Source organism: Bacidia gigantensis (assembly GCF_019456465.1).
Source record: "Bacidia gigantensis strain McMullin 20006 chromosome Unknown contig_132, whole genome shotgun sequence".
NCBI classification, from domain to species: Eukaryota; Fungi; Ascomycota; class Lecanoromycetes; order Lecanorales; family Ramalinaceae; genus Bacidia; species Bacidia gigantensis.
In genome coordinates, this window is record NW_025408592.1 from 118,485 (window position 1) to 146,372 (window position 27,888).

Here is a 27,888-nt window from a genome sequence, read left to right on the forward strand (position 1 = left end):
CTTTAACTTCAAGGTAGCTGATGTTATACCCTGGGGTAGGGAGGGAGATTTTCTTGGCCAGTGACCAATTATGTCAAAATGATGCTGATTGCGAAGAGCTTGTATTATCTCGAGTGGTTTTCGGAAGCAAGCTTATTTACTAGACCCTCATGGAAGTGTCTGCGTTCCTGCCATATTTCAGGGTGGCTGACTTCAGAATCTTATCCACTGCATCGGTCGTTGTTTCCCGCTCTGACTTTGGAGGCTTGACACAGTCAACAGTTGTGTTCGCTTTATATCTGAGGTCCAAATTGTAACTAGTGAGCTGGTGGACGACAGCTGCGCAGACTTAGCGGTGGAGCTGGTCTTAATGCATTCATTAGCGACGCTGGTCGATGCGTTTGGGATGCTGAAATACATCATCCTGGGATCAAGCCTCTTCAACAAGTTGAAACAGTTTGATATCTTGCACATCATCGAGACCGATCTTGACAAGTAGTTGCTCGAAAAAACGGTGTGATAGGGATGGGTTTGTGGAGATTCTCAGTCGAGTCAAGGAAATCTGTGACAAGGTTTTGGAAAGCCGAACGGTCGTTTACGGTACAGCAGGATTGCTGCGATGTTGAGATCACGTACTGACGTCGCCGTAGCCTCGCTTGGGATTGCTCGTATTGTAGTTCAACGAGCTGGGCTGAATGGGCGCTGACGAGGGGCTGTGAATCTGTAGCTAAGATACCTCCAATGTCCAATTAAGCAATCTTGAGACCGTGCGTATCCCGCAAGTTCTGTGTTTTGGTAAACGGCAATTTGATGCAGAAGAGTAGCTGTCTCAACACCGATCTCATGTACTCTGCTCACTAGCACTCGAATAGGAATGTTCATGTTATTACTGGACGGTAGTCGTTTCGCTGTCTGATGATCGACTCATTCCAAACACCATTCATGATCTACTGAAAAAGATTGGTCGCATAGTAGATAATAACCGAAAGCGAAGAGTTTGACGAGGTCAGATGCCATGGCATTCAACTGTCCAGGCGTAATCGTGGCATCCGTTTGACTCGCCAGCACTGGTAAGCCTGCTTCAGTGATCATCATCTCTAGCTTCCGATTGAGACGGCGATTACTGAGTGCATCACCACCCTCAGCGTTGATACGTTCGCGTAGCGCGCATGCGGCCTCGTGTACGGACTCAAGCACGTTTTGGATGAGACCCGTGCGGTATTCGAAATCTACATGGCGCTGAATCCGTGCGACAGGCATCTCTGCATTCTCGTGATGCAGGAGTTCAACAGCCAGCGCAGCCGTCGCCTGATGGTGATTGTTGTGGGTTTCGAGTGACACAAGCCAGATGAAGGCTTGCGGTACGCCATCATTTTGCACGAGTGAGAGGAGCGAGTCATCATCGTCTGGTGATCCGTGGATCTCATACCATTTGTTGGGAGCCATTCGGAGGTAAACGGTTTTATGAAACCAACTTGGAAGTTGTTCATCCTTTGCCATTTGTATAGCGTTGTTCTCTGGTACCAGCGAAGGGCGATATGTGGCGCCAGGACACCTTATTGTTAGTCCTCGTGCAGATAGAGAGCCAAACTTGTGCGTTGGATTGGCATTTATTGGGTATCGCAAGCTAATATTCGGATCCGGATCCAGAAAGCTTCTCGGCGCCCAGCGATAGCCCCCCTTTCCTAGTCTTGGGTACGGTAGGAACGCAACGAAATTGGGGATCCCAGTCGTGCTTTCTGCAACAGAGTCCCAGAATGCTTGCATACGTAGGTCCTCGGGATTTTCGGGTACAGCTGCAAGCGAAACTGGTAGCCTCATTAATGTAGCTAGACATAGCGGCTCGTCGGATTTCACGGTGACCGCACGATATTTAACAGCTTCAATAACATCTGAAAGGGAATGGTCATCCGTCGAACGGACCTTTGGAAGCTTCACGCCGCGAATATGGGAATACGCCGCGATGACTAGCAAAATGAATGTTGCGCTGTAGGTGAAGACTATCGGGCGCTGAAATTGAGCAAGTTCCGAAAAAGTTCATCTAGGTTGACAATCCGATCCCTGAACTGGGCATACAAAACCTTGGCAAGAGCAGCCTCTTGGAGTGCCCAAAGGCGCAAAGACCACCCTGAACTCAGGACTCGAACGAGAATTTCAAGGCTGCTTATCTCATGACAATCTCTAATGACAAGGCTAGCATCCAGCACTAGCACCGCCTCCGCTTCCTCGTAAGTTTCCCGCATGCGGTTTAATGCAAGTACTTTGCCATCTTGGTACTCATCATAGCGTTCACATGGACAACAAAGCGTATCAAGCCAGAAGTATAAGTCTTTCCCAGACTCAGAAGGACTTGTTTGCATTGCCCTGACAAAGTCCGAGATCCTTGAAACTTGACAGCGCGGGAGCGCATTTTGATATGGGTTGCCTAGCCCATCTATCCAGACATGAGAAATAGCAGTATACGACATACCCTTTTGCCACGGAACTGGAGAAATGATGAATTGGTCCGAGGTAGAAAACTTGGGTACAGGTAGTAGTGGAAGATGGCCTTGTCGAAGAATTGTTGTCAAAGATCGGCCATCAATGACGATAGAAGAACATCCATCGCAATCATCGGTATGTGTAGCGTAAGTTGGTGGTCTGCTTGTATATGCTACACAATGAGTTCGTGAGCATTTGCTGTGGTCTCGATGGGGAGCTCTCTTATTCAAGTGACTTATGAAGTACTGCGCATAAATCGTATCCCATTGAGTTGTCAGGTTCGCAATTTCTTGTGGGCACCAACCTAGACAGGTCATGCGCTCCACTTCTCTAGTACTCGGGGGAGTGTCGAAGGTTATCAAGAACGGACGCGCACTCCGAGACGCCGAGATATGACTAGAGTGATAAATTGCAATACCCAAGCCATGAACGATTGAGGCTGTCGAGGCCCTTATTTGAGAATCGAAGTGCTTCTCGAGGTGGTTTAAACATTGGCTTGCGATATTCAAGCAGGTCACCAGGTATTGAATGGCGTCTTCGTCAGGGGTTTGAACGATCAGAGCCTTGTCTCTCCACTTCTCAATCAGTATTGGCAAGCGAGTAGTGGATATTTCCAAGTCGAGATGAGGGTGTCCGAGAATGAAGTCTCTAGCACAGTAGGACTCTTGCAAAACTTGATGAAGCAGACCGAAGAAGAGCCAGGCCTGGAAAAAGCCCCAATCTCGCTTCAAGACTGAATTGCTGGTCCAGACCACCTCATCGCCCCCTACGACAGCAGTAACAAGGCTAGAGAAACCTATCCTTTCAGGAAACTCCATGAAAGGCCCATGGTCATAAGGATCTTCCCTGAATGTAGTATGGCAGGAGCATGGAGCTCCCGTCTCGGTGTTCTGAACAGTAGATTGGAGATGTCCATCGAACTTCGCATCACTGTTGAACATCGTTTGGCAAATGAACGGGACGCGCTCATCGGCACCCCGCGAGGATCCGTGTGGTAGAGGTAGATGCTGCATCTCGTCTCCAAGAAATCGAACCAGCTCACTCGATTCTCAATGTAAAAGGCATCAAGAAGCAGACTGCTGATGAGGTTTAGCGGTCAAGGATTAATCGCATGTTCATCTGCGTGCGAACACGGCTGAAGTGCGGGGTACGGCTGTGGGCACCACATATTTCGAAAGCTGGAGCTGCCAAATATTATTATCTAGCCGTTAATCGTATAAATTGATCCAGGATAGATAGGAAGCCAGCGTTTGTAGTCTCCTTCAATGCCGAGTACATTTGATGACTTTGCGTGCGCTTGCCAAACGGTTGCAGTAGCTTCAGGACAAGCTCAGTCATCGTTATTGTCGAGAGTGCGGCGGGCCATGTGCTCAGAGCTTCTGCATCGGATCTTGATAACCTCAAATCATGCATTCAAGGCCGTGATAGCCACCAGGTAGACTCACGAAGAGGAATATGAGGAGATATTTCAATAAATCGTAAATTATGTAATAATATTCCTAACAAGACATTAAATAAGCTCGAAGATAAGAGCTCGCTTGAAAAATAAGATAAATTCCTAAACCCTTAAGTCTAAAAGAATTAAAAATCTTCTTTTCTTAAAAATTAATAAGTTTTTTTTATACTTTAAAATTTTTTTTCTAAGAGTTAACTTAAAAAGCTTTTTCTAAGAGTTAAAAAAGTTTTTTTCCTAGTGTTGAAAAAGTTTATTTCTAAAAATTAAAATTTTTTTTCTCTAAAAGTTAGAAAACAGTTTTTTAAAAGATTATATAAGATGAGGAAAAATCCAATCTTTTCTTTCTTATTTTTAGTAAATATCGCTTTTTGGTTTCGTCCTACCTAACTTTGCCCCTCGGCTAGATTGGCCACTAGCGCCACCACGCCAAGGAAGACGCGGAATCGCGGAGAACGCGAAAGATTGCTTTCTAACACGTAACTCTGACTCAGACAACAGCGTCCAGAATAACGCATACTTAGTGTTTAAGCAGTAGGCATCCCGACGATTCCTGCTGGTGGAGACCTTCATATAATTTAATTACTTTGAAGCACCGCTTGAATTTGCACACATCGTCTAGAGCCTCAGGCTTCAACGCAGACCACTGCTAGCCAGCACTGTTGTCCGTTGACGGTATCTGGCATTTACCTGCTAGGGTATCAAAGCTTTAAAGATATCTGCTATCGTGTGGAGGCCCCATACCTTTTATATTGAATACTTCCGGTTATACCGAAGAAACATTTCAAGCTCTGCGACAGGCATCCTGCTCACCCTATACTATTCCATCCGCCTGCTAAACAAAAAGGATTATATATTCAAGGCTCCCACATCTGTCTTGTCCATTCCGGCGGGCTGTTGGACGCTCAGAGCATTTATATGAACATGGATCCTAACTTCCGCGAGGAGTATACACGGTTGCAGCAGGTGGACACTACAAGAGATGCGCTTATTGAAGTATGTTTCATATCATTTGTGCAGGCTATTTCACTTTCTAACGCGTACTTCAGAGGATGCTCAACGTAGTCGAAAAGCTCCAAACGGAGTACAGTACTGCGAAGCGTGAGCTCGAGCGAGCGAACAGTAATACAGATATGTACTATGATCGCAGCAGAGAATTTGAACGCCAGCTACGGTCGATTGAGCGAACGGGAGTATGACACTTTGAAATACACCTACCTTTGATCGTCAGCTGATGCATGCAGGGTCCTAATGCCTTCGTATCCGTACTCATCGACGGTGATAGCACAAATGTAAGCACAACCCGATCTGAGCTTGGAACATCATGACTGACTTCGCGAAGTTTCTAGACGACCTGATTGAAAATGGCGAAGCTGGCGGGCAAAAGGCTGCACAAAATTTAAGAGCCGCTGTTAGCGAGCATATGCGAAATGATATCGGCTTGCAGCATGGCTTCGATATTGTGATTTATATTTATATTAATTTACGTGGGCTTACGAAAGCCTACTGCGATATTAGTCACATTCTACAGTCAAGAGATGACTTGGATGGCTTCATCCGTGGATTTAATATGGGTCACCCGCTTGTCAACATTATCGATGCCGGCAATGGCAAAGAATGTTCCGATTCCAAAATCAAAGGTCTACTATTTCGAGTCATACCTAAAAACCCCCTACTGACCATCAGACAGAATTGTTTCGACTCCACATGGGCGATAGTCATTGTAAACATCTAATATTCGGCGGCTCAGCCGACAACGGGTATGCGAGACTACTCGGGCCTTACAGCGACGATACCAACAGAGGCCGCATTACCATGCTTGAAGGATCCCCATTTGCACCAGAGCTCGCTCGACTCGCCCCAAAATTCAAGCTCGCCAGATTCGCCCAAGTCTTTCGCGCCACCAAGATCAGCCCACGATCAGCCGATCCACGCCTGGTATCACAACACGCAACAACAGCGCCAGTCGCACACATGGGCTTCGGTACGAACGGCATCTCCACTCAGCCCTCCACCTCTCCCCTCGCGACTCAAAGCGGTACCAATGACAACAGACCGTCCTCCACTAGAACTCCACCCGGTTTCAACAACCCATTTCCGCCTCTCCCATCACAACAGAACGGCCACTCTCTACCCTCATCCGTCAAACCCCTCAAAACCTTCACCCCAGCCTCCTCCAACATCCTCATCCCAACAAAACGCCGCTCCACCTCTCCCACGCACACACCTGCCCCCATCCCCACCTCCGCCCTCAACAACCCCCCAAAGCGCCCCATCTACCCCGAATCCTTCATCGGGCTCAACATGCACAACCAGCGAATCGACACGCCTTTGCACCCGTCCTCCGCCATCGCCAACGCGCTCAAACCGCGCAAAATGTGCAACAACTACCACCTGCGCGGCTACTGCGGCGCAGGGGCGCACTGTACATACGAACACGGCAATGTGTTGGCCGGGGAGGAGAGGACGGCGCTCCGGTTCCTGGCGAGGCAGGTGCCGTGTCATAATGGGTTGGAGTGCGATGATGCGGGGTGTTTCTTTGGGCATAGGTGTGTTAATGGGATGAAGTGTAAGATGTTGGGGTGTCGGTTTGGGAGGGAGATGCATGGGGTGGAGGAGGGGATTGTGAATTTGCCTGAGAGTGCGGGGGCAGGGGTGGGGATGGTGCTTTAGAGGATATTTTGGAGGTGGGGATGCAGAACCGGTGTGCTGGTTGAGATTAGATTGGTGGGCTTGGATCAAGACGTGCTGACTTCTCGGGGTGAGATACGTGGCTTGCGCGGTAAAATGTTTTGCTGTCGTATTGTACTTAGCCTTTATATTATTTTTGCAGGTATTCGATCAACACCGTCATCCATCATCTGCTGCAACCCCATTACTATTTCCATCCTGTACCCTTTCCCTAAAACGTCATCATCTTCGGCCTATAACAATACTTAATTACTCCTTGAGGCAAACCAATCTCCCAAGTATACTATTCGATCATGTTAATCTTCCTACCTTCTTAAAGCATTGGCATTCGCAAGGAATACTCTGCTGTGAGGCCACAAGATAATCAAGCCATATCGATCTTTACCAATCACTCAACTCATTGAATGATGGTAAAGTCAAAGCTATTGAATCGCACAAAGTCAACCCCTTGATCCTGGCGACCAACCCTCTTCATCCTTCGCAAGACAACGCCCCCCCGGACACCTATGCACAAAGGCTATATAAAACAAAGCGCACAGCACAACCCCTTCAGCACAACCCTTTCTCTCTCACGTAGCTTGATCCACCTCCCAAGAGGAAAGCTGCACAAAAACCACGCACGTACACGTGCAAGATACGTCCCAACTACCGCACCACAAACTCCTCTAAAACAAATTCCTTCCTTTATCCTTTCTCCTTTCTCTTCCCTCATCGCGATTCACAACCTGGAAGAGCAACTCCCTTTCCCCTCCTTTCCCCCTTTCCCCTCCCTGCCTCATCCTCTCCACCCCTCCATCTCACAAAATTCTAAGCGACAGCACCAGCGACATCCCCCCAAAGCACCCACACTTCCAGATCAGCCTCATCATGCCCTTAAACCCGGCCTTCTTGCTCCCGCGATTACGTTCATGGAAGTTGTTGTGGTTCCTGTTGTGGTATGCTTGGAGCTGGGTTGCTCGTTGCCTGTTAAAGGGGGGTGAGCTGATGGGAGAATCGGGGGAAGAGTGAGAGTAAAAGGGTGGTGATTTGACTTGGAATGCAGAAGATACGTTGAGGTATTGACTTTTAATGTAGCGTGGGGAGAGAAAGCGGGATAAAGAGATAAAGGAGGGGGAAGGAGGAGCGAGGGAGGAGAAAAGGAGACGATACGTACTCCTGATGCGACTGATTAGGATGGGGTAGCGGGTAGCTATTCGCTGGTGGGGCTGTGGGGGCGGGTTGAGGGTAGCCTTGATGCCTGTACGAAGAGCCACGGATTTGTTGCTGGAGGTTTGGCCGGGTCTGCGAGGTTGATTTGTGATAGGACTGGTGCTGGGGAGTGTGAGAGGGCGGTCGTTGCATGTGATAAGTTTCCGCGGAGTTGATACTAATGGTCGATGAATATGAACGCTAATATTAGTCGGCTACTCAGGAGGAAATGTCCAAACAAAATCTCATGTCGAGATCTCTAAGGGACCAAGGATATTTGAAGACTTTGAGGTTAGGAACGCGAAGGGGGTTGCTAGAAGTTGTAATGTGATTGCGCAAGCTAGAGCGTATGATGGATTCAGCGTCCTTGTCTTTGACGTCTTCAAATATTACTTGAGGCTCCTAGTGAAGAGGATTGAGGAAGTCGAGAATTGGCGAGTTGGCATTCACTTCCATGTGAAACGCGCGAAGGATTGATTATTCAGCACTAAACCCCATCGGCAATTGTTCGATCTTTGCGTCGAATCGGCTGCAGTACTGTATCCATGGACACAGTACTGCATTCAGGATTGTGTCTATGGAAACTGGAATTTCCCAACGGTACAAGATTCTCTTCCAGAGATACTCGATGCGATGACTCCAGATGACACCGTGAAGATCAGTCTTGGTCTCGACAGATACTTTGTGGATCGTGCGTTGAAAATGTGATTAGAGAGAGCCTTATTGTGGCGATCGTGGTAGTCCTGAATTCTCCTTTTGTGTTTATGCCCTGTTGACAAGTCTATAGATCTCGTTGGCGGATCGGGAGCGGACTCTTCATTCGATGCCTCTGGTATGGAATGTGCAGAAAACTTTTAAGTGCTCAAAAAGTATCACTTCCAATACGCTACCCGTAACGCTATGAGGGAGGGCGAAATACCTGGGATGATGCTTCTGGCCTTTCTTGTCAATATGGCTTCGCTCGCCCTTGGTGGTAGAAATTATGGTAAGATCTGGCCACAGTATCTGCGATAAGATGCCACGAGTTCGGATGATAACTGGGTAGCTGCAACTCTTCGTATAGATAAGGCTTCAGAAACGAATCATCATCATGAAGCATGTGTATAAAGAGACAGGTTCACAGGCAGATGAACACTTCGTCCTTACAAGAAGGCTCAGACGTTCGGAGTTCTCGCGTAAGCAGAAGCCAGTCTTCGATCAGCCTCTGCGCATTGGATATGAGCCCGCGCTGATGCTTCAAGAGCAGCCGCCAATCCACCAGCTGGCATGTTGTCTTGCAGGCCCAGTCTCCGGTGCTCCCAGTCCTCAAGCTCAGCAGCGTCATCTGGTGTGGCCATATCATCTGGGAGAAGAGTCTCAATGATCCCGATTTGGAGAAGATTCTCAATGATCTTCGAAGAGAACGTGAAGAGAAAGAAGCCGATAGCACTCCCTGTCCCCACAATGAAGGTGATAAAAACATTGCGGCTATCATATCGGCCCGCGTCAGTGTCTAGCCCTCGTGTCCACGTGAAACCCTGGTAGATGGCAAGTCCGATCAGGAACGCGAAGATAGAAGCCTTCATCATAGTGAAGGGTGCTGAGAGGATGAAAACTGCAGCTAGAGATGCTCTCGGTGGAGTGGCGGGACCTTGGGTGGCCTTAGGTGGAAGGCTAAGCCATGTTCTGATCAGTTGCGCGCGGTAAAGCTTTCCAATAGTTCTTTGGAGGACGCAGCAAAAGTATACCGACAAGCAACCAGCAGCGATGGCGAAGAGAAAGAACGCTCGAGCGACCCAGTGTGTGGAGCTTAGGTCAGGCAACGAGAGGGCGGTGATTGCCACTTGGGCAATGATAGCCCCCTAAACGAATCCATTAGCTAAATCGAGCAGGTTTCAAACGAATTAATGATGCCTTACTGCAACGGCAGTCATATTACATTCATCTGTGACTGCCTGTCTGAAAGCTAAAGCGTCTTCGTCTCTGCCACGAATGACGATTCTTTCAATTCTCTCGTACTGACCTGCTGTGTTTCGCAGGAAAGTCGAAACGAACAAAGCTACGAACGATCCGTAGCTTCTTTCCAAGGAACTGAACCGCTGGCTGGCGACCAATTGAAATGCCTGCTGAGCGACTGATATTGTGGCAAATAAAGCCGCAACAACGCTGAGAGGGTCAGCCATGTTGCAAAGACACAACACTGACCATAGACCTGTCTAGAAGACAAGAGACTACGTTGATATCGGATGTTGAGCACCGAAACCTTCAGGGACCAGTCAAGCAAGTCATTCGCAGCCTTGTCATCAGAGCAGACAATGCGCAGCCAATTTCTGGAACACAAAATTCTGCGTGGACTCGGATTGAAGAGTCGGCCTTTAAACTATAGTATTTGAAAGAACAGGAATGCTTCCAGTCTGAGGTAGCTAGCCGTGAGCTTGCGACGGACGCGTATCCAACATACACGTACAAGACGCGAAACTTGATGTGGCCGAGCGTTGACTTGGCAATCGCAGAGTCAATGTGGATAGTTCAGTTTGCTTGGCTGTCATTTGTGAGCCTGCATTGAAGGCGAGAGGAGCTCAGTCGGAGGGCTGAGAATATATGGATAACATTTGAAAGAGAAATTAAAGCCATTTCGACCGACCAATCGTTCCTCTGCGCCAGCACGCTAGGCTTTTCCTGGAATTCACGATCTTTCTCCGTCGAACTTTTGACAGACCTGAACAGGCCTGAAAGACGTCTGTAAACTTCTCCGCTAGACCTCTTCGATCATTTTCAAGTTCGACTCATATCCCTGTTCAGTTGAATTATTTTCGTCGCCTGTGAATGGCCCGGGCTGCTCCCATGCTAGCCACTAGTCCCATCCTGGATTTGACGTCCTTCTCCCGTCGAATTGCGGACAGAGCCGTACAGCCCCCGAACAGACGCTGACAGCCTGAAAAGACATATGAAGTCTTCACTAAACTTAATCCATCATTTTCCGATTGCTACCATCGTCTCACGTCCTTGTAGGGTAGAATCAATTGCCTCGCCTTTTAGTGGTAGATTCTAGACTTCTAGAGACCGCCCCAAGATTACTAAGTCTGCCAACGATTCGGCGGAACGCCAAAGTCATTTCTCCGCCCTTTGCAGTAGACACATACTGGAACTGACAATCGTTTTGCGTCGGAGCTGGGACAGACTAGAAGACAGCTATCACCATGATTCGTCCATCTCGACAGCCCGACTAAGCCCGATCAATCATTTCTGAACCTCTTCCGTCGACTACGGGACGAGTCGAATTGAATATTACCATTGGAGGAGGCCGATCTGCCACCGCCGCTGTGCCGCTAATCCCAATACACTCGTTTCCGACTTCCACCGTCGTATCTGTGTTAGATTCTCACCGCTTGCTCTAACTCCATCGATCATTGCCAGACTTCTACCATCGACTCTTCGTCTTCTGCAACAATAATTGTCTACTAAGCCCCTCCGAATCATTCCTCAAGTCTACCATCGATTGACCTTTACCCCAGTGTGGAGAAATTCGGCATTGCGCTTAGCCGAATGCACTGATTCCCGGTTTTCAGCATTGTATTGTTGGGTAAGCTCACCAAATTAAAATGCTGACTAATCGCCTTCACAAGAGCATCTATGTTTTTGTAGCGTGAGACGCTTTCGCGTTGACATCTTGATTCCTTGAGTAGCGGTTGATGTACTTTCTATGAGCTATGTAGGCGCAATGCGCTGACTCAGGTCGTCGTTGGTGTTAAACGATCATTGCTGATTCAACGAAGGGAAATGCACACACTATCGTTTCGACGCTTTCTCCAGCATACGCCCAGTCTCTCTTCGGCACGTCTTGTTCTTGTGATTTTAGTGGCAGAGCGTGGTCGCATGCTGTCATTCTTTGACCATCTCTCGCCTTCTCACATTGAATCAGGGAAGAGGTAGTGACCCTTTCCCCCTTCCCTGCAACACCACCCAAGTTTTGACTTCAGTGGCATATGGTAGCTTTCCTGAGTGACACCTTTGACAGCATTGGCTGAACTCTGTTCCCCTTTAAGTAAATCCCGACTTCTCGCATCGGACAGGGGAACACACAGTATCAGGGGCTATGGCCGCAGCCCTTTACCCCTTTTCCTTTTCCTACAGCGCACACAATTGTGAGCTCGGCGGCAGACGGTGGCTGAAATCCATTTTCGATCAGGAATCTTTTAATTTCTGGTATCGAATTAGGGGATGCAGGGGGTAATACCCATAACCTCCCACACATTTCTCCACTATTACAAACTGCGGGCTCTTTCGGGCGTCACTCGACTTCTGGCCCTGGACCAGAAGAATGATAATATTATTTCCAGAATTTCTTTGCGGCAACGATCAGTGGCGCTCGCTGATCGCCCTACATAAGAGTTTGCTTCATGAACATCATGACTTCTTTGTCGCAGCGCAATGTCACTTCATGAACACCATGACTTCTTTCTCGTTTCGCAACATCGATTCATGAACATCATGATTTTTTCTCATAATCGCAACATCCGACAGTGACTATCACATTGCGCCATAGATGGGGCAACATACGAATGCCCGCTCAAATGTGGCGTCTTCCAACTCCCTCCTTCACCCCGTTCGCGCATATGACATCCCAGGGCACCGAGCACATGCTCGCTTTCTCCAAAAGAGCCCATATCATGATAGCCCTCCCTTAAAAAATGGAGACTACGCATCCGAAAGCATGGATGGAGTGGTCTGTTCAATCGAGTCAGTGCCGTATGGACGCTCGGGCACATCGTCACGGAATTCGGAGGGTGTGAATCAGCGTTGCGAGGTATCGGTACAACAAGGTCGCTAGACACCAGTAATACTAAGTAGCAATCCAAGCGGGTCTAGACTTGACCACTCGCTTGCGAAGACATGCAATCAATGTAGGGATGTTGACGCAAAGCAGACTGGGGCAGCACCTATCACACAGTGTTGCAGAGGCTTGCGATAAAGTCGACCGGGGATGAGCAGCGACAGCGCAAGAGGCGCTCATGTATTTCACACAAGCCACGACATGGTTGATACAGATCTCGTCGAGCTTGACCAGGAAGCAGTGTTTCCACGCAACGCCAAGAAATTAGGCAGGGTTTGGCTTGGCGACCACTGGATGACATCTGTCATTGTGTGAACGCCATCAATTACTCATCGACAACAATCGAAAATTAATAGAACAGGTCATGGAAGTATGTTGATATGGTCTCAAGTACTCTTAGAAGATGAGTTAGTATTGTGCAATGAAATTGATGAAACGGTCCCCGTCCTGCGGCGGTCTTCTGACAGACGGAATTGTCGCGGATGCTGACGATGTCATACTTTGTTGTACAATGCGAATTTGGTGGGACATGCTGTAGAGGCTGAAGTGAGTGGGCGTGCAGTGGCTGAAGAAGCGTTACACTTCGCCGCCTCTTGACGGGTGGCGGTCCGAGCAAGGCTATCGTGGTCATGACGTTGGGCCGACGATGAGCAGTACCTGATGACCGCGATAACCATAAATAGTCTGGCATGATATCTGTAGAACATGTAAACTCCATATAACAATAACATTGAAATGCAGCGGGTTCAAGACGCTGTAAGCTCGGTCAGTACGGTAAGGCTGGAGGACCGAAGGATCCTGCGCTAAATCGAGAGGCAAAGTTACCAAACCACCTAAGGTTTCCCCAACCGATGAAATGGCTGACTGCCCAGTTCTTGAAGGACATCTGCGCTCGTTTGCTCATGTATGGCACTGATCGGTGGGCGAGTGGTGGGATGCGGGCGATCACTCCGATAGCGTGACTCGAACACTGCCCTGAAAAGGCGCTAGTGGGCGATTTGCCGAGCTGATTGGCCGGATGACGCAGCGCTAAACCGGATTGCGAAAAAAACCAAAACTCGGGCAGGCCCCCCGTTTTTTTGCCCTCAACTCTTCTTCCCTCCTCCTTCTGTTTCCCCCAACTTCCCACCCTTTCCCTTCCAACCACCCACTACCACCACCATCCCCAACCACGGTGGTAAAGACTTCTATTCATCTCCAATGTGATAACAAAGTCCATCCTCGGTCTTTTTTGATTTCTGCTGCCTTTGCATTGCTTGCTCTCCATCCCACCACCATGTCCTCACTGCCACCATCCAAGTCGTGTACCGCGCGTGACAAACAACCCGACGAGAAATTCGAGGCACTGCGCAAAGCAGCCCTCAAGCACATCGCTGACGCGAAAGCAAAATCGCGCAAAAAGGCCGCTGCCGCTGCCACCACCACGCCGGCGCCCATCGCCGACTTCGTTCTTTTTCCAGAAAATGCGGCAACTAAACGACAACGATCGAACAGCAGTAAATTATCGGCGGGATCAAGTGCAGACGCAGAAAGGCGGGAAGAACGACAACAAAAACCCGCCGACGCCTGCTTACCTCAGACACCGCCCGATTCACCACGCCGCAGGCAGCGAGTGCCAAGGCATGGAGGCTTCAGGATAGTCCCACTGGTCGACGACGACACTGATAAGGTCGATGCGATAGAGCGGAGATGGGCGGAAAGACCACCGCCAGCACCCGCACCGCCGCGACTCGACTCACCTGACGTGTCGGACGCCGATGAGGACGTCTTTTGGCACTGCTGCGGTTCTGAAGCGAGCGGCGAGCAGCGCAAGTCTGCTGTCTAAGGTTGTGCCAACTGTGGTGGTTATGCAGTGTAAGTTCCGCTATCGGCGCAGGCTTGAGCATTGCTGACAAGGCCATACAGCATCGGTGACTTTTCTCTTCAATTACTTACCATTTCTATTCGCCATACATTGTTGGCGCTGGCGTTACGTGGCAGGCTCTGGTGGTAAGTCCTGCAGGCTGTACTGCAGTTTCATTTTGTCGTGTATGAGGGATGCGCGTTCGCCAGACGAGCGGTGCGTGATGCAGCGTGGATGATGGTGATGTCATGAGTACACGATAGCATACTGAGTAGCATATGCCATCATAAGCATATATGAGCCTCAAGAAGGTCTTGCAACGATCCATTGTAGACAGCCATCTCGCTGTGGTCCAACCTCTGACCCGTAGGGCAGACAGAGGGCACCCTCCACCCTCCAGAGCAAGATCTTGGCGAACGCGGGGTCAAAGTAACCCACAATGACTCAATGATCGATTTGCGACCTTCTGTAGCCCTCTTAGACCCTTTCCCATAAATACATGCGAGATTGAGGGTTTGATTGTTACGAGGTGAGGTGAAAACTGTCACATCTCGCACCTTTCCCCTTGTATGACTAGCGTGGCATCCTGCCTAAACCTCTTCCGGAACCTAGCGTAGGTCGCTAACAGCCCACATTCGGGCGCCAAGCATCTCCATCCTCTAAGGTCCTTTGCCCAACTTTTCTTCCTCAGACTAGAGAACAGCGATCGACGAGTGTGCAAGATGTCGAAACGAGGGTGCGCTTTCCTTCTCCCTCCATGTCCGATGGAGCAAGCTGACAGTGCTGAATTGCAGACGCGGTGGTGCCTCTGGCAACAAATTGAAAATGACCCTGGGATTGCCTGTGTACGATTTCCTCCTCCTCCCCCCACTCCTCCTTCTCCTCCTCTTCCTCCTCTACGATGACCACTATCTCCTCTTACGCCCCGCCTACCTCTCTCATCTCACCACAATCTGTCCGCAAGGTCAACGAATAAGCTGACACCCGGGTTTCTAGCGGAGCGGTAATCAACTGCGCAGACAACTCCGGCGCACGAAATCTCTACATCATCAGCGTGAAGGGCATCGGCGCCCGGTTGAACCGTCTCCCAGCTGCAGGTGTGGGTGATATGGGTACATCCTCCTCCTTTAGAATCTTCCCCTACCAGATCTCCCACCGATCCACATCCGACTATCAACACATTGTCTACCCTCAAAACTCCTGCTCCGCATGTCAAGAGGAAAGAAGCATGCTGACGTGCCCTGGGTGATAGTTATGTGCACAGTGAAGAAAGGCAAACCAGAACTCCGCAAGAAAGTGCACCCCGGTGTCGTGGTCAGGCAGAGCAAGCCGTGGAGAAGAGCTGATGGGGTGTATCTATATTTTGAGGATAATGCTGGTGTGGTGAGTGCTACCCTCCAATATGTCTCCCTTTCTACCTTCTATGGGCGCTTTGGGTGTGGCGGCTGCGACAAGAGACCACGCGAAGAGAAAGAAGCGGGAAGAGCATCGAAATGGGGAGATTGCGGTTTTGAACAAGAGCAGGGATATAGGGACATGAGCAGAGGGTCAAAGAGATAGTGTATACAGGGGGGTAATTAGTATTAATACGGACAGAGCGGCTGATGTCCGGTGACACACAGATCGTGAATCCCAAAGGCGAAATGAAAGGCTCTGCCATTACGGGGCCCGTGGGGAAGGAGGCAGCGGAGCTGTGGCCCGTACGTGCACCACCCCCACCCTCCATCTGCAGTAGAAGAATCACATAGCTAATGACCGCGATACAGAGAATTGCTAGTAATTCGGGTGTGGTGATGTGAAGAGCTGTGCATAAGTAGAGAATGGGAACGTATGAAAGGGGGAAAGGAGATGTGGCATGCTGAAGTATAGAGGTGCTACACATGCTTCGGCACGGTATGCACAGGTAGAAGTGTAGTAGATACACTGCACTAAAAGACTCAAGACTCAAGAATCTCACATCCACCACCACTGTTGAACGCTTGACGTTTTCGGAGCCGTCTTCAAATCTCCATACACACACCTCCAGCCCCGACCCCAAACCCGACCCCAAACTCGAGCCCATTCCCTTCTTTCTCAGCTTGCCCTTGCCCATCTCCCCCATGCCCTATCGTTTCCATTCCCCCCTCCCGGGTAACCCGTCCCCCGTCCTGTGTCCCTCCCTCCCTTTCTTACACAACACTTCCATCGCACAAAAAGCCATGGGCGAAGTACCTCCAATTAGCCTGTCCAGATCTTCTCGCCTTGCACCTCCTCCCCTTCCAACCCCATCAAAGTAAGTGTGGACATCGGTAGCATAAGGTCCGCATTCATCAATACCATAAATGAGAATTCTCGGTTGCGAAGTTTTCACCATGATGGGGCTGAGGGTGGGGGATATCTCTCTCATTTCTGTAAATGTATAATTACGGCGACGGGCAAGCGCTTCAATATGAATCTCGGAGAAATACGTGTATGAATATTGGGGGGGGGAAGTCATCATGATTTTGGAATGGCCAGTGGCTGTGTCAGCAGCCAACAACTATGTTACAAGGAACCCCGTTCTATCAGCTGGAGATGACGGTGGAGGTGCGAGGTTTTCGACGTCAAAGAAGCACTGATCATGGACACCCCTGCTCTGAAGTGCGAGCTGGGTTACGATATTCCCGATTTCGTCTGTGAAGCTTCGAGGAATGGAGTTCTCATTTTCGCAAGTTGGCCCCAGGGAACGCGGCACTGTAAGCACTATGGTTCTGCACCGGGGAAAGAAATCGTGTGTGCATGTCGCAATAAACGCGGTACGGTCAAGCAGACTAGTACACCATCTGGTGCTCCGATGGTGAGTGGTTCTGACGAAAACTCTCATCAAAAGGTGTTGATGTAAGAGGATTTTCAGGTTGCTTGCTGGGTTGTTCGCATACTTCCAGTGCTTACATCCAAAGGAAGAGACTCTACGATTGGCCATCGAATAGATAGAAAATTGCCAAGGTCGTGCTTCGCGACAGATTGCAGACCTCATTGGTCCGAATGGTTTGTTGTGGAACTTGAAACGCTTGTTTGCGGACTTGTCATCCAACGATGTGGCTTCTGATAGCACAGAAATTTTGGCAGGTAACATCAATGTGATGTAGGCTGGTTGCTCTGCACTCGAACCCATCGTTGGTTCAATCTGATCATATATTGATTGATCCATCTTCTAGTGCGATTGACTAGCTATAAGTCGTTCCTTTCTGGATCGCTCCACTCCGTAGCTGTTTAGTTCCCAGGACCGTAACAATATTGCCGCTGCCCCACGACTCTTCGCGATTGCCTTGTGTTTCCGGCCGGAACCCAGCAAATACTAGTCTTTTGAGTCTCCCGGACAGACCAGCTCCCTGCAGTAGACCAAGACTCTGCTGCTCCACGCTCGCCAGGATCGATACCAAGCCAAACTTATCTCCAATAGGCGACCGCGACCAGAACAACACGCGGCAGAGAAGTGCAAAGAGAAGTAGGGCCGGGTTAATGCCAAGAACGATGCCAATGCCCCAACTGGGCTTGATGGTTGTAGAGATTGTTGCTTCCGCGACTGTAGTATTGTAGCGAAGTTCGGGCCAGCCGTCGTCGCCGTAGATCCCGCTGGAGGTACCAGGCGACCAGACCTCCGGTCCGTCGACAGCAACTAAGCGCGACCATACCATGGCGGCGAGGAAAGTCGAGTCGCTCTTGATAAATTTTGTATACTTGTCGCCGTCATCAGTATTAGTGGCTGGAGATCTAGCAGCGGAGAGGTACCGCCAATCGTACTCTGCGAATACTACTTTGTAAAGATCAGTAAAAGAGCGAAAGTTGTTGGATAAAAGGCCGCGCTCATCAAGTATGCCGGCTTTGGGTCCTGCGTACGTGAGCTCGACGGAGTTTTTGGTGATGTGCCAGGATCCTGTGTAGTTTCGCTTTGATAATGTGTACTGCTTTAGATGGGAGCTGAATTTTTCATTAATCGTACTGTTGTAATTACCGACGATGATGTTCGTATTGTCACTTGAATTTGGGAAGACCATTGCTACATGCCAATCGGACTCTCGAACCCACATGTCGCCCGTTGACAGCGTGTTATCAGGATTGAAAAGCTCGTCATAGTAATCATCGTCTCCTACGAAGTGATCAGTCCTCTCACAGACAATAGCAGCTACATCTGCAGTAATTCGCTTAGATTGCTCGATCCTCAATGCGGCTTGTATGTCCTCAACATAAGCTGGCATCGGACCATCGAGCATAGCTGAAGTATTTTCGTTCACGACATGCAAATTGAAGCCGTACACGCGATCTGGAAAACCGGGGTCTTTGTACCAGGGTAGGGTAGCATTGATGAATTGGGAGAGTCCATAGCCAAGATTCTGAGTTCCTGGAGGACCGGTCATGCCAATTTGAGCAGCTACGTCTTGTCGAGTATAGCGACTTTCTCCTCCACCAAGACTCTTGTATGCGGCACTCAATGCTGGGCTTAAGCCTAGCATGACGGCCAAAATGATGCGGATGCGCCAATCCGCTCGGTCCGCCGTCGGATCAGACCGTAGGATCGCATCCATGGATTGCAGAGTGGACGCTTGGGTGTTTGTTGAGGTCACGAGAAACAAGCGTCTCAGTGGTAGTTGGGTACACCAGGCCATCAATGTTAGGCAGAGTCCAACCCAGATGAATTGTCTAGTCTGGCCCCAATATACTGCATATCTTGGCATGTAAACAATCACAGCTGCGACAGTAAAGGCCGTAAGACATCCAAGTATAGCGAGATAGTCTTTCCAAGAGCAAAGCGTACTAGCCCTAGGCTTCCCTAAACTGACTGAATGCCCCCTACGATCTTGTTCGGTCAGCAGCATTTCATCGTTGTCCGAATTTAGACCACCCTTAGGCCTGAACATCGTTTCAACGGTCATGATCCCACCGGTGTACCTCAGGTTCTGTCAGGAATCAAGGAATTGCGGTAGGATGGTCGCCAGCTATATTCGGAGGAGGAACGCGTTGGCTCTTATTGCGCCGGCGGCGCGCTAGGCAGTGGGGCTGAAGGCCGAAGGATTCACCTTGCCGCCCCCAAAATCCTGCGGAATCCTGCCAGCGTCTGGAAAGTCTCAATTAAGCTTTCCCACCGTGGAAAGTTGGGTGGATCTGAACAGCTGGAGGGCAGATCGACTTGTGTGCTGAAACAAACCAAGAATCATCGTTTCAATGGTGGATGAATCCTAGAACCAAGTGTTCTCACACTTCGGACGCATTCACACCTGGTCAGATGGTCCGCGAGCAACGCATACGAGATACTTCAGTGTCCTTCGTGAAATCTTCATGTCCGGCCAAAAGCCTAACATGCAGCATCCTTCCATCTCCATTGTCTCCGCTAGTCGCATCTCTCATCGAAATCCTGCCTCGGGGTGGAGAACTCAGCCGGTTTGAGACTGTTGGTCAGGACGCTAGATATCAGCCGTCAACATCGTTGATTGTGTCAAGGTTAACCAAAATTGGCGAGGGAATCGAAATTCGGAAATACGTTTTTCCGCCCCGTCCCTCATATTCCTTCAATTATACACCCCCATCACCTGAAGGTTGTGAGCAAAACTCGTGTCTGACTCCCGCAGCGACTTGACACCAAAAGTCGGACACGAGTTTTGATCACAACTCGACCGGGCATTCCCGCGCAACGGGCATCCCTGCAACATTGCCTTATTTCTTGCCTCATGCACGAGACGAGTTCCAGACGAAATCGGGTTCAATCAAAGGTGCCCGTCATACATAAATTATCAAAGCTCATAGGCCTGAAGGGTCTCAATCTCACCAATGGGATGTCGCAAGATATCGTGCAGGTAGCTAGAGAATGCTGAAATGAGGGGTTGATGGACCCCGAATAACCATCTCTTGCGATTGCAATCATGTTTCTGAACTTCTCTCATCATCATGGATCCTTTCACTGGCATAAGTCTGGCCGCATCAGTCGTACAGCTGATAGATTTTGGTATTAAAGCTGCAAAAACCTGCCATGGCTTGTACGAGCATGGCTCCTCACGCGATTTTGACGACGTGGAAATCAAGCTCTCCCACCTAGATACGCTCACCGAGTCGCTCAAAAGTTCTTTGCCAGACATGGACGCGGGCGAGGTTGCCGCGTTGTCCAAGGAAGAAAAAGAAATGAGGCAGATCGCTCTCAAATGCGAAGACTGCTCAGGCAAATTACGTCAGGAGGTGTCGAAGCTACGCCCAAAAACTCGGAAGTCGTCACTCAAAACTGCGAAGAAGTTCATTCGTGCTTCATGGAAGCGTCGGGAAATCTTGAGGATGCAAGAGAAACTGGAGAGTTGGAAAAGCCTGCTAGAGTCTTCCTTACTGAACCGTTTGAAGTAAGTCTTCGATGCCGTGATCGGCCATGAACCAGTCCGTCATCTTTCTGGAAGGCGTCAAATTTCAATCTTGTTGCTCTGTGCATACATCTGCCTTGGATAAAGTTCTGCGTGGATACGGGCTGACATATCCGTATCATTCAGCATACGTCTTGACGCTGAGGCCGTGCTGGCCCGGCAAGACTTCACCCAATTGAGTGCAGATCTCCAGCGCATTATCATAAGTCTTGCACGCGGAGAGACATCTCTTGCAGCACTCATAAGTGTGGAGCACGAGCAGACCCGTCAACATTCCGATTTACGTTTTGATCATCTCGAGCAACATCAAGTAGACGACCGTCACTTTCAAGAGATCAGAGATAGTTTATTCTATCCAGAGATCTTTGCCCGGCAGGAGCAGGTTGAACGAGAGTTTGATGGCATTGAGGATAGTTATCAATGGATATTTGACGACACGTCACAATTGCCAAGACCGTCTCCTGACACTTCTGAGACGATTCAGCGACAGCCGACATGGGACAGTTTGGTCGGCTGGCTTAAGCATGGCAAACACGTCTACTGGATCAATGGGAAGGCAGGCTCCGGCAAATCAACGTTGATGCACTTCATCTGTGATAGTGGCATGACCAAGGCGCATCTCGAACAGTGGAGTGGGGGCAATCAACTTTTGACGCCGAGCTTCTTCTTCTGGAATGCTGGTGTCCAGCTGCAAAAGTGTATTGAGGGGCTACTTCGATCGCTCATACTTCAAATGCTGACCGAACGTCCAACCTTTATTACCTCCCTTAAGGTAGGCCAATCTCAATACCTTTTTTTCAACACAAAATAAACACTTTTGCACTGCGTGATACGATGAATGTTGATATAAAACCTCTTGAATCCCCTATGTCACACCCGCACTGTCCTTTTCAACGCGTTGGGCATCTCTATCCAAAGCTCTGTACCTCTCTTTCAATACTCTTGATGATGACCCCAGTGGCAGGTTAATCTCTTTGGATGGGTGCTTTATCATCCCACTATCTCCGTTTTGTTTCAATTATGGAGGGTGCGACTTTCCTTTCCCATTCGCGGCAGTAAAGTCAAACAATACTGGTTGTCTTGTACATTTAATTGCCAATTTCTCGATAAAATGTTCAAACCGGCGTATTTGTCCGAGAGCCAACTTGCTGATTGCTATGGCAGAGCGGACCATTGTACGCGTGGACGGAAAAGCGTCTTTTGGCTTTTCTTGAAACTCTATTGTCTCAGGCTTTGATGCCCGCCTCAATCTGTATCTTCGTCGATGGTCTAGATGAATTTGATGGCTCGTACACTGCCGTGCTTGAATTAATAGGTCGGCTTTCCGACCGAGCCAATGTAAAGCTTTGTCTGTCTAGCAGACCCTTCAAAGCATTTGAAGACGCTTTCAAGGGGGGCCCAACCCTCAAGTTACAAGATTTGACATTCAAAAGTATACAGAACTACGCTAAGTCTCGGCTTGATCCAATTATCGAGAAGCAATGGTCGTGGGGTACCCCTGAAAAGCGTAGAGCCATCGATTTGCTTCATGTGGTGGTGGAACGAGCGGAGGGTGTCTTTCTTTGGGCTGTGATCGTGGTTCGGAAACTAAAGGCTGGTCTAGAGGATCTGGTGGATCTAGATGAGCTTAAGCGCGATATTGAGCTGCTTCCCAGTGGTATTGAACGACTCTATCATCACACGATTAGCAAGATCGGACCTGCATACCAACGAGATGCCGTGAGATTTCTCTTCCTTATATTTCACGAAGCTGAATTTGCAAATGAAACAACGTTAGACCTGTACAGATTGTTCTTCATATCAGAACAACGCGCATGTGGTGATACACCATTGCAATTAGGCAAGGTGGAAGATGGAAGTCTTGTTCTCTCCTGCCATCGTTTGAAAACACAGCTGATGTCGCATACGCGAGACTTTCTAGACATAGCGCCAGCTCAGGGCGTTGACAGAATCTATGGTGACATGGGTGATCAAAACCCTGTTTTACTGCAGAAAGTCCGCCTTTTCCATAAGTCCGCCAAGGATTTTTTGCTGCACAATGCTTTGACGAAGTCACTAAGAGAAGTTGCAGGTGAAGAAGCCGAATTGAGGCTATCGATCGCAAGGGGCATACTCTCGCAGCTGAACCATCTCTCACAAAGGTCAGGAACATTTGTCTTAGGAAGCCAAAGACTACTCTGTTCTAGCAAACAAAGATTACTGCCCCATTATGAACTGCTAGAGGCAGCCATATCGCACATCACAAGGGTGGAAATATTGCGGCATAGCGCTCAATCGCAGCTGATGCAGTCATTGCAATCTCACAAATTTATGCCGAAACTGGTGACCCTGCCGAAGAATTTTGACGCTCATTGCGAAAGATATAATCCCTTGGCATATGTGCTCGACGGCCCAGGGGGTACTCTCGTCGATATTGTCGCCATGGCCGCGCGGAGTGGCATGACTCGATACGTGTGCGACGTTCTCGATATTCCAACGGATGATGATCTTACATGGCGAAACGTAGATCTCGCACAGGTTGAACAGTCGCTTCACGCTGATTTAGAAGCCGTACCAAATCTCATCTTGGACTTTTCTTCAGATACTAAGATCGACTCTCTCCACTATCGTCAGCAAATGAATCACTTGTTGCGACAGAAATCGTATAGTCAAGCTCTGTGCCATGTCAATGGCGAACATCAAATGAACGCTATCGTCGAGTCCTACTTGCTACATTGTATAAGTTCTTCGAGTGAAGAGCCTAGCCATCACTCTTTCTTCGCTTCGAGAGGCAATTGTCTAGAGCGCCTGACACTTGTGGGGCTCCTTTTGAACGTAGGGGCCCACCCAATGATGCAACTAAGGCATGTTCTGGATCGTCAATCTGTGAAAAAGTACCAATGGTGCTTTTGGAAGTCATGGATGCTGTTTATGAACGAGATTAAAGACGTTTGTCATCAATCCCCCTATGAAGACGACGGGATCGTAGAAGGCGCGCAATTAGTCATGCCAGACGGTGCAAGGATTCCCTTCAAAGAAATTTATGACATGACCAAGCTCTTACTGAGACAAGGGGCACAGCCTAGCTACAAAGGCAAAGGTGTCGAGTATTGGTTCCAGGAGCCTACTGTGGCATTTCGTGTTCTTCCCGAGGCGATGTGTGAGCTTCAAATAGTTTTCCGCGGCATTCCCGAGTTTCCGAGACTTATCGCAGCTTTTGATCCTTCCGGGCAAAACAGATGGGAAAGAATAGAATTGAATTGCATGTCCAAGCCTGGCGGCGTATCAGAACCTGCAGAAGAAAAAATCTTCCCAAATGGAGAGGAATGTAAGACACTTTGGCCTTTGATAGATTCATGGACGGCAACCGGAGGAAGAACCCGCCATGAAGCTACATTGAAGCTGGCAATACATGAAATCTGCAAAATTCACATATTAAATGCTCTATCAAGCGATGACTGCAATTGCGAAGAAGGTGAAGTCTTTGCAAGTGTGATAATATCGTCTGATGGTTCAAGAGCGAAGTTTGACAAATCAAGGAGAAATCATGAAACATTAAGCCGTGAAACATCTGAATCAGAAGACGAAATTCAAGAACCAACGAAGAGATTCGAGGAGCAAGCCTTGAGCATGATCAGACAAGAGGTGAATCAGTGAAACATCATACGTAGTATAATACGAAGACCTGACCAAAGAAGCAATGGCCTAAGCCCTGAAAGAACTATTGTTCACTATCAAAAAGACTTGGAAGGGGAATACAATCTTTGCACTACCAGGGCAGAATTTTGGCAAAGCTGCGAGTCATTGGCATAGAAGTTTTGATACTGCAGGTCGTTCGCTAGCCTACGAAGTTGTTACAATCTCGTGGAAACTGACAGGTTACAATAGGGCCGACGATATGAGGTGGTAGATATCAAGGCTTTTGGTGTAGGTTCCCGCCGGCAGCAAGACCCACCGCACAAGCCATTCGCAAAATGAGATTGAATTTCTGGACTCTTAAATATATAAACGCAAAAAACCTGCTCCTCTTCTTTCTTTCTTCCCTATTCCATTCTTCCAATAGTCTATTCAACCGCTGATCGTTTTCTTGCCCCCCGCTCTTCACTCTTCGCCTTTCTCTTTCGGTCCACAGTCTACGAGTTGCTAATTAAGACCCTCTTCCACTGACAACTCAGCAAAGGCCAAGATGCACTTCTCACTAGTCGTCGCCCTCCTAATTACGATCCTCTTCCACGCCCCGTCCATCTACACATCAATCTCTTCACACCCTACCACTACACGCCCCTCCTCTACAGCCTCCACGATCTCCTTCCTCGCCGCCTCGGCTCTTCCTACCTCTGCAAACTCGACCTTACCTCCTTCCCTCAACTCGACAAACTCAACATCCTCGCCACCCCCCATATCAAGAACACAACGATAGTGCCAAAGACCTGCAAAGGTGACCCATACTTCGAGCTCACCGCTGAAAATCGGGTGGCATCAGGCATAAGCGAGTGGTATCATCAACAAGAGGCTGGCATCGACAAAGCAAGCTCGCGGTACCAGAGGACGTCGTCATATTTTGAGGGTGTCATCCTGGACGTGATCGGCTTGGCTTATAACGCTAGTGTTGGGTTCGATCCGATCGAATGCAGGATCAATGGGAGTTGCTACTTGCCGAGTTGCGATGAGACATATAACGCTGTTGTTGCTCGAGCGTCGGGTGGGCTTGAGAGGAGGGATGATGAGAATAAGGACTTGACCCGAAAGATCTGGTTCGTGGTCGTGACGATGCGGAATGTGTTTGATGTGGTGGCTGCGTTGCACGTGAGTTCTTTCCTTGCCGTCTTCCTTTGATTATTTTTGCTTTCGAAGCATCTCTGCTGTTTGTCGATATCTCTGTCTTTCACAAGCTCTCTCTCTCATGTGTTTTAAGATGGTACCGGTGATGATTCACATTTCATGGGCATTGATCTTAGATCAATCAATGCACATGAACGATAGAATCAATATAGAATGAATCAGATATCCTCTTTTACCAGACCATTGAATACAAGTGAACGTCGAAACACTATAAAGATATATACACACGTACTTTGAAAGACCCACTTTCATCCAGATACTCATGCCTGCCAGAATGCCACAAGTGCCCTATCCGAGATCATAAGTGTCCGAGAGCCAACAGTGAGAAGCTCGTTCGAATGGCTGCCTACCCTAAATGGAGGTTTGGCGTGCAAGCAATACTCCGCCTGGACAAAGTACATCATGTACATGGGTCTGTCGGCTGCTAGCGGGGCTATTGACTATGCCACACCTGGTATCGTTAATCATGTCCAAGACATGACTGGAAGGCCAGTGGACGCGACTAGAAGACTAGTGCAGCCAATCAGTTCTGTGGTAGTGGAGTTGGAGGCCTTAGTATGTTAGACTGTTTTGATCAAAAGCCGCGACTGATGACTTTTGAAGGGGTTTGGCGCAGGGCTCGAGGGTGAGATCTTTCGGAGCTTCGGACGGGCTGGCAGCGACAAGCATCAAATCTTCTTGTTTCTCCAGGAGAAGTTAAACAATGGTATCAAGACATTATTGACGCGTCTTGAGCATTCTTTTTTCATGCTCTTTGAGGGCTGGGGAACTCATGATGACGGTAAGCGTGGAGCAAATCTTAGGGTGCAATGCAAGCACTGACACACTCAAGGGAGCCTCGACGACTCTGGAATGACAAGATTTGCGCAGATCGTAGCAGCTGGAGAGTTCTTCGAATTGACCTCTGCACAGCAAGCCCTCCTCAAATATACTTGCCCCAACTCGGTCCATGATATCTTCAGAGACACTCTCGTATGGCAGACGCTACTTTCCGGATGGCATGTTGGGCAATGCCACATCCATTGTACGCACAAGCCCCTGGACCCTTCTGGCTGGGAAAGGATCGAGAAATCACGCTTCTCGCCCGAAGTGGGCGTGATCTGCCAAAACCAATGCTGGAAAGACGACCGAAAGACCGCAGAAGTCGAGTTACAAGACTGGGAAAAGCTGGAGCAATTGGGATTCACCCTGCAAGATTTCCAGACCCAATCCTGGAACGCCTGGAAATCGCAACGCTATCACTTCTCTGAAGATGGCCCAATCAACATGGCTGATATGCTTCCTGACGAGCTCCGCAGGATCACACACAACGGACTCGAAATATGCATGTCGCCCATGGCACCGGACAACTTCTTCGAGAAAAGAAACCGCGATAAAGTTCTTCCTTGTGTCTGCGGCAACGAAGGTGATGTCGTCGGGAACGAAACGCTGGCCTTCTTCGACGCAATCGCCATCCAGGATTGGAAAGGCTGGACAGAGGAAGGCGCTTTGATGTTCTTACATCCTGACGCCGGTCTGGGGCGCGGTGAAGCCTGCCAAACGAGTTTTAACCACGATCATACGAACCCGGTCACGATGTTCTTGACGCACTGCCAGTTCGGAAATCATTGGCCTGCCGGTGAGAGAAAGGAACGGTATTGGGAAATCGGGGAAGATCCAAGGTGTGGGGATTTCAAAGCGGCTGTGTCGGGTTTGGTCGCTGGCGGGATGAATCTGCATGATCTCACGTGCAAGATGTGTTTTGGGAATGAAGTGGGGAAGCAGGTGAAGAAAAAGCAGGCGAACCAGTGGAGAGGGTTTCCTAAGACCCCATTCTACGACTTGAACAAGCTCGGGAAAGGGAGGGATAAGTACAATTTCAAGGAGGCTTGCAGGATTTTTAAGAATGAGCACCTTTGTTGATCCATTCAATGACTTTACCATTCTTTTCGTATTGTAGGCTTGCCACCATAGGTGCACGGAATTCAAGAACTCAACTTCCATGGCGCGGCAGTCCTTCGTTTCGAGTAGTGCGAATATGAACCAAATGGAAAAGCCTTAAAACTTTGAACCCGTTCGTTGAGCTGGGAATCTTCAGGATGCAGCCTATAGAAAGCCTTTATAGGGGGCAAGAACCTATCCCTATGACGAGGGTTTCGCTTCCTCATTCAGAGTTTGAAAGGCATAAAATCTTGCTGGACTGAGATATCACATGGCCCGACCTGATCAAGACTTCTTCAAGATCTATCACAGAGTCAGTTCGTGGCCTTCTTGCGAATGG

At 49.0% G+C, this 27,888-nt stretch overlaps 7 protein-coding genes across 7 annotated transcripts; 4 read left to right on the forward strand and 3 right to left on the reverse strand.

The window, feature by feature from the left end:
- Positions 1 to 903: 903 nt before the first annotated feature.
- Positions 904 to 3,401, reverse strand: KY384_001298 (uncharacterized protein; the record flags this gene model as incomplete). The annotated part of the gene is made up of 2 exons (XM_044809829.1): positions 904 to 1,902; positions 2,031 to 3,401. The coding sequence occupies 2 exons, from the start codon at positions 3,399 to 3,401 to the stop codon at positions 904 to 906; spliced, it is 2,370 nt and encodes a 789-aa protein (XP_044672841.1).
- Positions 3,402 to 4,837: 1,436 nt separating this feature from the next.
- On the forward strand, positions 4,838 to 6,586 carry KY384_001299 (uncharacterized protein; the record flags this gene model as incomplete). Its single annotated transcript, XM_044809830.1, has 4 exons — positions 4,838 to 4,909; positions 4,963 to 5,106; positions 5,256 to 5,553; positions 5,604 to 6,586. The coding sequence occupies 4 exons, from the start codon at positions 4,838 to 4,840 to the stop codon at positions 6,584 to 6,586; spliced, it is 1,497 nt and encodes a 498-aa protein (XP_044672842.1).
- Positions 6,587 to 8,946: 2,360 nt separating this feature from the next.
- Positions 8,947 to 9,954, reverse strand: KY384_001300 (uncharacterized protein; the record flags this gene model as incomplete). The annotated part of the gene is made up of 2 exons (XM_044809831.1): positions 8,947 to 9,633; positions 9,691 to 9,954. 2 exons carry the CDS (start codon positions 9,952 to 9,954, stop codon positions 8,947 to 8,949), a joined length of 951 nt encoding a protein of 316 aa, XP_044672843.1.
- Positions 9,955 to 13,881: 3,927 nt separating this feature from the next.
- KY384_001301 (uncharacterized protein) lies at positions 13,882 to 14,430 on the forward strand (the record flags this gene model as incomplete). The annotated part of the gene is made up of 1 exon (XM_044809832.1): positions 13,882 to 14,430. The coding sequence occupies one exon, from the start codon at positions 13,882 to 13,884 to the stop codon at positions 14,428 to 14,430; it is 549 nt and encodes a 182-aa protein (XP_044672844.1).
- A 740-nt stretch (positions 14,431 to 15,170) lies between these two features.
- RPL23 (60S ribosomal protein L23) lies at positions 15,171 to 16,247 on the forward strand (the record flags this gene model as incomplete). Its single annotated transcript, XM_044809833.1, has 6 exons — positions 15,171 to 15,184; positions 15,243 to 15,293; positions 15,445 to 15,560; positions 15,701 to 15,831; positions 16,071 to 16,148; positions 16,215 to 16,247. 6 exons carry the CDS (start codon positions 15,171 to 15,173, stop codon positions 16,245 to 16,247), a joined length of 423 nt encoding a protein of 140 aa, XP_044672845.1.
- Positions 16,248 to 17,633: 1,386 nt separating this feature from the next.
- On the reverse strand, positions 17,634 to 18,992 carry KY384_001303 (uncharacterized protein; the record flags this gene model as incomplete). The annotated part of the gene is made up of 1 exon (XM_044809834.1): positions 17,634 to 18,992. One exon carries the CDS (start codon positions 18,990 to 18,992, stop codon positions 17,634 to 17,636), a length of 1,359 nt encoding a protein of 452 aa, XP_044672846.1.
- Positions 18,993 to 20,349: 1,357 nt separating this feature from the next.
- On the forward strand, positions 20,350 to 27,530 carry KY384_001304 (uncharacterized protein; the record flags this gene model as incomplete). Its single annotated transcript, XM_044809835.1, has 7 exons — positions 20,350 to 20,789; positions 20,934 to 21,579; positions 22,038 to 24,439; positions 25,448 to 25,592; positions 25,902 to 26,183; positions 26,232 to 26,409; positions 26,461 to 27,530. The coding sequence occupies 7 exons, from the start codon at positions 20,350 to 20,352 to the stop codon at positions 27,528 to 27,530; spliced, it is 5,163 nt and encodes a 1,720-aa protein (XP_044672847.1).
- Between the last annotated feature and the right edge of the window lie 358 nt (positions 27,531 to 27,888).